General features: G+C 39.6%; 1 protein-coding gene across 1 annotated transcript; it reads left to right on the top strand.

Moving 5' to 3' along the window:
* Positions 1-4,227, top strand: LOC104115740 (laccase-4-like). Its single transcript, XM_009626432.4, has 6 exons — positions 1-211; positions 1,365-1,516; positions 2,062-2,306; positions 2,412-2,540; positions 2,658-3,584; positions 3,854-4,227. Exons 1-6 carry the CDS (start codon positions 122-124, stop codon positions 3,982-3,984), a joined length of 1,674 nt encoding a protein of 557 aa, XP_009624727.1. The 5' UTR covers positions 1-121; the 3' UTR covers positions 3,985-4,227.
* Positions 4,228-10,073: the final 5,846 nt, after the last annotated feature.

The raw sequence follows: 10,073 nt of genomic DNA, 5'->3' as shown, positions 1-10,073 counted from the left end.
ATTCCTGAATACAACAAGATTACAAGAAATCAGAACTAAAAAGAAAATCACTTCAATTCGTTCTCTATAGCACAATTGTAAAGAGAAGTCCAATTGCAGAAATTTCAAGAAAGAGACAAAAATGAACTCTTGGATTCGTCTTTTCATAGTATTGGCAGCTTGTCTTTTTCCTCTTGTCGTTGAATGCAGGATTCGACATTACAAGTTCAATGTAAGTACTATTAGCACTGTTACTACTACCACTACTATTTTTTTCCCTTGTGAATGCGTAGTTAATAAGCTTAATTAATTACCTTCTTGCATCAGTAAACAACAATATGCAAGTTTCTTGATATTACCATAGTCACAAATGTTGGATAATTTGTAATATGGAAAGACATATACTCCCTCTCTCTCAATTTATATGGCATACTTTTCTTTTTAATTTGTCGCAAAAATAACACCATCTTTCTATATTTAGAAACAATTTAAGTTAAAAAATTTTATTTTACGCTTAGTGAGATGATTTGTAGTCATACAAATATTTAAGGCTTAAACCAGAAGTATCAAAAATCTTTATTTATTTTTTAAACTTTATGTCTAGTTAAACGGTGCTACATAAATTGGGATGGAGGGAGTATGTTATAAAAAGGCTCTAACGTTTTGAGATTATGTTCTACAAAAGAGAATGTTGTCGGCACTTAAAGAGAGAATATATGATTAGGAAAAACTCAACCAATTTCAGATAAGTGTGATAACAAGCTTCATATTCCCCGAGATCTGCTATATAATCCAAAGTCAAAGAATCAATCTTTTGAGAAAGCGTTCTGCATGTTTCTAAGTGCTTTTATATTTAAATGGAGTATCCTTTTTCTTCTTCTTTCAGTATCAATTTTTTTAACAATAAACAACTTAATTTTCATTCAATCTGTTAAAAATGTGAAGAGAATCATCTATTATAAGTTTCTTGAAATGACTTGTTAATAAATATTGGGCCCATTTTCTTCTAGAGAAAAAAGAATTTTCTCCTTTTCTTTTGCCTCAGCAATAATAATAATATAAATAAGGAAAACCAGAAAATTTTGGCAATTCCATCCCACTATTAACAAACTGTCACAAAGTCTATGAATCCAGAATGATTGGCTCTGTTAACTGTTAAGTAGATGTTTCGAACTCTAAGGCAACAAAAATTAGGTAAAAGAAATTTCCAATTAACAAAGGTGGTTGGTCTATAAAAACAAATCAGTTGACGCCAAGACAAGCAAAATCAATATATTTACTATCAAAATAATTTGTCAACTATACATCAACACAGTGACTTTTTAATATAAAAAATATAAAATTCATAGCTATAAATATAATAATGTTTAATTGTTGCATGGCAGGTGGTATTGAAGAACACGACTCGCCTTTGTTCATCCAAGCCCATTGTTACTGTTAATGGAAAATTTCCAGGACCTACAATCTATGCTCGGGAAGGTGACACAGTACTTGTCAAAGTTGTTAACCATGTCAAGTATAATCTCTCTATCCATTGGTAAGTCATCTAATATCTACGACTTTAACTATTGTACAATACGAAGTCAGAATTTTCCATAAGAGGATTCAAAAAACAAATACAAAAAATTACACCTGAGATCTAAACTTGTAACGTAAAGCAATTTTTAAATAATAATTGTCACTACACTAGGGGATTTATCAATTTATATATATCCAACTTATATTTGGGATCTTTACACAAATAGCTAGCATGATTCACTGTTTACTTTCCTAACTGGTATATATAGATAAATTACACATGGTTATGTACATATTATTATACATATTTTATATATCCGTCATTTTTTTTTGGTTTAAACTGGCGGATGATCGGCTATTTAGGTGAATTCTTCTTTATTTGTTTTTACCTATTAAGACAATATAACTTTTTCGATGTAGGGAATTCAGTTGAACCCCTTCCTTCCACCTAGCTAGCTCCGCACAAGTAACCGTTCTTAAAAAGTGGACGAATTTAGTAACCTGGAACATAAGACAGATTATCTAATACAATGGATTAAAGTAATGATAACATTTTTTTTACAGGCATGGTATTAGACAACTTAGAACAGGTTGGGCAGATGGACCAGCATACATCACACAATGTCCAATTCAGCCAGGGCAAAACTATGTGTATAACTTCACTATTACAGGCCAAAGGGGTACACTATTTTGGCATGCTCATATTTTGTGGCTAAGGGCCACTGTTCATGGTGCAATTGTTATCTTGCCTAAGCTTGGAGTGCCTTATCCATTCCCTAAACCCAACCACGAAGCTGTCGTGATCCTAGGTAAAAAACATTAACTTCCTTAAACCAAAGTAGTATCATTATTTTCTTGAAATATTTATATACTATAAAATTGGAAGTTTTACTGATTTTGATAATGTGGTGCAGCTGAATGGTGGAAATCTGATACCGAAGCTGTGATTAATGAAGCCATAAAATCAGGATTAGCCCCTAATGTTTCTGATGCTCACACTATTAATGGTCATCCGGGACCCGTCTCAAATTGCGCATCACAAGGTAATACTTATACGAGTTTAGCTTTGATATACTGATAGAAAAAAGGGGAATTAAGTATACCCCAATTTTTGGTAAAGAGCAAAAAACATGACATTTTTTGGACCATATAATATACAGGTGGATACAAATTGAACGTTGATCCAGGAAAAACCTACATGTTACGAGTCATCAACGCTGCGCTCAATGAAGAACTCTTTTTCAAAATTGCTGGCCATAAAATGACAGTAGTTGAAGTTGATGCCACTTACATTAAACCTTTCAAAACAGACACAATTGTAATTGCTCCTGGCCAAACAACAAATGTAATTGTCACTGCCAATCAAGGTTCTGGAAAATACATGGTTGCTGCTTCACCTTTTATGGATGCACCAATTGCTGTTGATAATGTTACAGCAATAGCCACTTTACATTATTCTGGCACACAAGGAAATAGCCACATTTCACTTACTAGTACACCACCTAAAAATGCCACCCCTGTAGCCAACACTTTTCTTGATTCTTTAAGAAGCCTGAATTCCAAAAAATACCCTGCTAAAGTTCCCAAAAAAATTGATCATTCCCTATTTTTCACGGTAGGTTTAGGGATTAATCCATGCCCAACTTGCAAACAAGGTAATGGAAGCAGAGTTGTGGCTAGTGTAAACAATGTTACATTTGTTATGCCAACGGTTGCCCTTTTACAAGCACATTTCTTTGGGATTAAAGGAGTTTTCACGACAGATTTTCCAGCAAACCCGCCTTTTGCTTTCAACTATACGGGAACAGGACCAACTAATTTGGCGACGATGAATGGGACTAAGGTTTATAGGCTGCGGTATAACGATACAGTTCAATTGGTTTTGCAGGATACTGGAATTATAGCCCCTGAGAACCATCCAATCCATTTGCATGGCTTCAATTTTTTTCTAGTGGGTAAAGGCATAGGAAATTTTAATCCAAAAACAGATCCTAAGAATTTTAATCTTGTGGATCCTGTTGAGAGGAATACAGTTGGTGTTCCTGCTGGAGGATGGGTTGCTATAAGATTTCGTGCTGACAATCCAGGTATATACATCATTGTTTGTTAGATACAATATTGGGCTAAAATGACCCAAAGATACTTTTAATATGATGATATATTATCCGCTTTGGACCAAGCCCCCACGGTTTTACTCAAAAGACCTAACCCCATTAAGAAATTCCTCCACTTTTTATGTAGAATTACAATCTTTTTAGCTACCAATGTGAGACTTTATTTGCACACCTAACATTTAACTTAAAGTTTTAAAATATTTTATGTTATTACTGTATTTTAATTATATTTGAAATTGCAGGAGTTTGGTTTATGCATTGTCATCTAGAGATACACACAACATGGGGATTGAAAATGGCATGGCTTGTAGATAATGGCAAAGGCCCAAATGAGTCCCTTTTGCCACCTCCTAAGGATCTTCCAAAATGCTAAAATTGGAGAGGCCTTTTTTAAAGGAGTTAAATTTCACATACGAAGCATAATGTAGGGAAAGCAGGCTGAAGACTGCACCAAGAGAGACAAAGAAGAAAGGCGAGTCAAAAAGCAATGTATTCATTTTTGAGTGAAAGAGAAAAAACATTTTTTTTCCTCAGCCAAATTTTAATAATTATACGAGTATTCAATGTATACATTTTTTGAGATTGTTAATGGAAGTTTGAAAATTGGTTTGCGTTACCTCTCTTTTCTATGATTACTCCTATTGATTCATAGTTCTTTGTGGGAAAAAAAAAAAAGAAAAAAGAAAAAAAGAACATAGGCATCCCAATAATGGGTTTATAGGTTATTGTAAAACAAGAGAAGTATGTACGGGTGTAAAGAAACGAGAGGGCAGCATGATCTGACGTAACTTCGAGTGAAGTCGAAAGGTTCCTCGTTGCGGAGCCCGGGGAGGACGAATGATGCATCTGAAATCGGACACGGCTGAACATCGGATCCGGGCAGAGTGAAGTTTCGGGACTAAGGAAAAAGAGAAACGGTTAAGCACGATGAGCAGGAACAGTAATATCCGCCCTCAACCAGATATTACAGTACAAATCCCATTTGATATCAACTACAGATCGACATTTACCGAAAAAAAGAAGATTTTTACCTTATTTAGACTTGTACTAGGATTGAAACTCCCCTACTATATAAAGGGGAGAACTTTTTTAGTTTAAATTATTGTTGGCACTCATATCAAAGTAATAAAGTTTATTTTTGTCTTCTAGCTCGTTGTTCAAAGTGTTTTTAGTTCTTCCTTTCTTTAGTTACAAATGAGCTCGTATCGAGGGCTCGATCGGTGCCAGTTTTCAGTGTTCAACTTAAAGTCAGGCTCAATTATTCCATCTCATTTGGATTGATCGTTTTATCTCTCTTTAATTTAATTATTTATTGTTCTTAGATAATTCATGTTAAATTAAATCACGTGTCCATTAAATCGCTTATAAATTTAATTGTTACTCATTTATAGGGTAAACAATTTGGCGCCCACCATGGGTTAAAGGATAATAGTGGTGATTTAATACGAATCTCCATAACACACCCTATTTTATACTTGTTCTTTGAAATTTGATTTCAGGTTTACCTAAGAATGTCAAATTCTCAGTCTTCTCACTTGAACGTTGACACCGAGTCAGGCCACCATGGTAAAAACAATAACGTGGTACCTAGCAATGACGTGCCCCCTATTGATCCCAATGATGTCCTAGTTGTTGACTCGGTCGACGCTAACTCACAGGTTTTCATCAACATCAACCTACTAACTGACCCTGAAAACAGTATTCGTGGGGCACCCAGGCCATCAGCTCGAGAAGCACCCGAAGGGAAAGTTGATGGGGTTAGCCTGCGGTTAATTTTTAAAATATTGCAAGCTCAGCAAGCGGCAATAGCACAGTTCCAGACCCAAAGTCACGTCCCTAACATGATCGAGCCCGAACGGGTTAGAGAAAACACTCGAAGGGATGAACAAATTGTCGTGGAACCAGATGAATTCGGGTCCGGGGAAACTTTCGAGGTGATGAAGATGCTCGAAGCATTGACAAAGCGGGTGGAGTCAGGTGATAAAAGATAGAGGCCAACGACAAGAAGGTGGAAACTTACAATTCCAGGGTCGATCAGATCCCGGGAACACCTCCAATATTGAAGGGACCAGATTTTCCAAAATATTCATTCAGAAGCCATTCCCCCCAGTGCGGCACCGAAGCCAATCCTGAAGAGATTCTGAATGCCCGACATTACCAAGTATAATGGGACCACAGATCCTAACGAGCATGTAACCTCCTATACGTGCGCAGTCAAGGGGAATGACCTGGAAGACGACGAGATCGAATCAGAGTTATTGAAGAAATATGGGGAAACCCTATCCAAAGGAGCGATGATATAGTATCATAACTTACCTCCGAATTCTATTGATTCATTTTCTATGCTTGCGGATGCTTTTATGAAGGCCCATGTTGGCGCCATCAAGATCGAGACGAGGAAATCAGACCTTTTCAAAGTCAAGCAGAGAGATAATGAGATGCTTAGGGAGTTTGTGTCGAGGTTCCATATAGAGCGAATGGACCTACCCCCGGTCACGAATGATTGGTCCATTCAGGCACTTACTCAAGGGCTCAACCCCCGAAGTTCCATTGCTTCTCAACAATTGAAGCAAAATTTGGTGGAGTACCCGACTGTTACTTGGGCCGATGTCCATAAAAGGTATCAGTTGAAGACGACCGGCTGGGGGCCCTTCGGGGTCTGTTTACCCCAATAGAGCGAATGACATATCTAAGAGGACTATCAACTAGGATCCAAGGCAGGTCCGAGATCGGTATCAGCCATACGGCTTGGACAGAAGGGGAAATGAATCTGATCGCCACCCAACTAGGAACGATAGGAGAAATGATCAAGGACCTAGCAACCAAGGTCTGATGAGTAAAATCGCTTTTGACAGGTTGCTCAGGGGTAGGGAAGCACCAGATTATCGGAGTACAATTTCAATGTGGATGCTGCAAGTATAGTGCCAGCCATAGGTTGCATCAAAGAGACCAAGTGGCCTAGACCACTTCAGTTTGATCCTGCACTGAGGGATCATAGCTCGGTGTGTAAGTACCATAGTACTCACGGTCATAGGACCGAAGATTGTCGACAGTTAAGGGAAGAAGTGACTCGATTATTTAATAACGAGCATCTTCAAGAATTCCTAAGCGAACGGGCCAAAAATCATTTCAAAAACAGGGACGCCAACAAACAGGTTGAATAAGAGAAGCCCCAACACGTGATCAACATGATCATTGAGGGAGTGGATGTCCCTTAGGGGACAATGATAAAACTCACCAAAGTTTCTACCACAAGCGAAAAACGCACCTGGGATTGCGTCCAGGAAGGGGCCATCTCGTTTAGCGATGAAGATGCCGAGGGCATCATCCAGCCTCACAATGATGCACTAGTAATATCCATGATTATCAATAAATCTCGAGTTAAACCTATGTTGATCGATCCAGGTAGCTCGGCTAATATTATCCGATGGAGGGTCATAGAACAACTGGATTATTGGACCAAATCATACCGACGTTCGGATGTTGAACGGATTCAACATGGCGTACGAGACAACGAAGAGTGAAATAAATTTACCAGTAAACACTACTAGGACCACCCAGTAAAATAAAGTTCTATGTGATCGAGGGGGATATGAGTTACAACGCCTTGGAATTTCCCACTCCGGAATAAGTCAGAACAGTCTATGTGGAACAGTCGGCCGCAAAGGAGATGTTCGTTATCGATGAAGTGACCCCGGTGCCCGCGGTCTCGATATCAAAAAATAGGGGACTAGTCGAAGAAAAGGAAACCAAATAGAAATCAATGATCCCGACCTTAATCGGGCCGAAAATAAGAAGGGCACACAGCGGACGAGGAGGATGATTATGGCATCCCGAGATCTTTCATAGCACCCGATGACACCGATGATACTAAATTGACAATCGAGGAATTGGAGCAGGTTATACTGATCGAGCACCTACCGGATCGAAAGGTATACCTAGGCACGGGACTATCTCTCAAGCTCAGAAAAGTCTTATTGATATTCTTAAAGCTAATGCCGATTGTTTCACCTGGTCCCACTTAGATATGACAGGGATCCCACCGGAAGTGGCAACTTACAAATTGAGCCTGGATCCAAAGTTCCACCCGGTCAAACAAAAGAGAAGGCCCAGTCTGAGATCAAACACGCGTTCATCAAAGACGAGGTATCTAAACTTTTGAAAATAGGTTCTATTCGAGAAGTTAAGTACCCGGATTGGTTAGCTAACGTAGTAGTCGTACCTAAAAAAGGAAACAAACTTAGAATAGATTATAAGGACCTAAACAAGGCATGTCCGAAAGATTCATTCCCTTTGCCTAACATCGATCGAATGATCGATGTAATGGCTGGACACGAGATACTGAGTTTTCTCAACGCCTATTCTGGGTACAACCAAAAGACTTCTTTCATAACCAAATTCGGCACCTACTGTTATAACATGATGCCGTTTGGGCTAAAAAATACCGGTGCCACGTATCAACTCAGAGTTAACCAAATGTTCGAAGAACAAATAGGGAAATCTATGGAGGTGTATATTGACGATATGTTGGTTAAGTTCCTGCGAGCAAAGGACCATTTGAAGCATTTACAGGAAACCTTTGACATATTGAGGAAATATAACATGAAGCTAAACCCGGAGAAGTGTGCTTTCGGGGTCAGCTCGGGCAAGTTCCTCGGGTTCATAGTACCCAATTCGGGAATAGAGATCAACCCGAACAAAATAAAATTATAGAAGATATCACCGTAGTTGACAACGTCAAGGCAGTACAAAGACTGAGCGGGCGGATAGCCACACTGGGCCGGTTTATTTCGAGGTCGTTGGACAAGAGCCACCGGTTTTTCTCATTACTAAAAAAGAAGAACGACTTATCTTGGACCCCGAAGTGCCAGCGAGCTTTAGAAGAACTCAAACGATACCTATCGAGCCCTCCCTTGTTGCACGAACAATTATACCTCTACTTAGCAGTTTTTGAGTGGCGGTAAGTGGTGCCCTGGTCCGGAAAGAAGAAGGTACGCAATTTACTATTTATTATGTTAGTAGAACCCTAGGCGATGTTGAAACAAGGTATCCATACTTAGAAAATTTAGTGCTCGCCTTATTAAGTGCATCTAGGAAATTAAAATCGTACTTTCAGTGTCACCCCATATGTGTCGTAACTTCATACCCACTGAGAAATGTTACACACAAACCCGAGCTCTCAAACCGGCTGGCCAAATGGGCCATAGAAATTAGCGGGTACGATATCGAGTACAAACCCCAAACCGCCATAACATCTCAGAATTTGGCGGACTTCGTGGCTGATATTACGCCGGCCTTGATCTCTAATGTTGAGAAGGAATTACTGCTCACCTCGAGGACTAGCTCGGGGATCTGGACCCTATTTACGGATGGTGCTTCCAATGCATATGGGTCCCGGCTGAGCATCGTATTAGAACTGTAAAATTGACTAACAACGAAGCCGAATATGAGGTTATGATTGCAGTTCTAGAATTGGCTAAGAGCCTGGGGGCCGAGGTGATCGAGGCCAAAAGTGATTCCCTCCTTGTCGTCAACCAAGTAAACAGGACGTTTGAAGTAAAAGAGGAACGAATGCGGAGATACTTGGATAAGTTGCAGGTGACATTACACCAATTCAAGGAATGGACACTACATCACGTACCTCGGGATCAAAATAATGAGGTCGATGCTTTGGCCAATTTAGGATCGTCAGTAGACTCCGACGAATTTAACTCTGGAGTAGTAGTACTATTGATGAACTTGGTGGTAGAAGAAGGTCACGCCGAGGTGAACTAGACAAGCTTGACTTGGGACTGGAGGGACAAATACATAGACGACCTTGAGAAAGGGAAATTGCTATCGGATCCCAAGGAATCAAGAGCCCTACGTACTAAAGCTACAAGGTTCAGCTTGGTCGATGGAAAATTATACAGAAAATCCTTTTTCGGGCCACTAGCTAGGTTCTTGGGTCCGGGGGAGACCGACTACGCCATGATGGAAGTACACGAGGGTACTTGTGAAAACCATTCAGGAGCGGAATACTTGGCTCGAAAATTGATCATAGTCAGTTAATACAGGAACGAGATGGAGAAGGATGCGAAAGACTTCATTCGAAAATGTAACGAATGCCAAAAGCACACCCCGTTGATTTATTAACCAGGGGAAATACTTCACCCAGTCCTATCGCCGTGGCCGTTTATGAAACGGGAGATGGATATCGTCGGTCCCTTGCCATGGGCACCCGGTAAAGCCCAATACATACTACTCATGACCGATTATTTCTCCAAGTGGGTCGAAGCACATGCGTTCGAGAAGGTTCAGGAGAAAGAGGTCATCGACTTCATCTAGGATCATAAAATATGGCAATTTGGGATACATGCCGAGATCTCTTGCAACAATGGGAAGTAGTTCATCGGCGGCAAGGTAAATAAGTTTCTCGAAGACTACAGAATTAAAATGATCTTGTCAATACCTTACCACCCT

This window comes from Nicotiana tomentosiformis, chromosome 7 (assembly GCF_000390325.3).
Source record: "Nicotiana tomentosiformis chromosome 7, ASM39032v3, whole genome shotgun sequence".
Taxonomy (NCBI): Eukaryota; Viridiplantae; Streptophyta; class Magnoliopsida; order Solanales; family Solanaceae; genus Nicotiana; species Nicotiana tomentosiformis.
Note: the sequence above shows the minus strand (reverse complement) of the source record. Positions and strands in the feature narration are given on the sequence as shown.

Bases quoted from the DNA above. Each gene is read 5' to 3' on its own strand.
- LOC104115740 (XM_009626432.4), top strand. From the start codon at position 122: ATGAACTCTTGGATTCGTCTTTTCATAGTATTGGCAGCTTGTCTTTTT. The intron at 212-1,364 runs GTAAGTACTATT...GTTGCATGGCAG, and splicing joins TTCGACATTACAAGTTCAAT to GTGGTATTGAAGAACACGAC. The intron at 3,585-3,853 runs GTATATACATCA...TTGAAATTGCAG, and splicing joins ATTTCGTGCTGACAATCCAG to GAGTTTGGTTTATGCATTGT.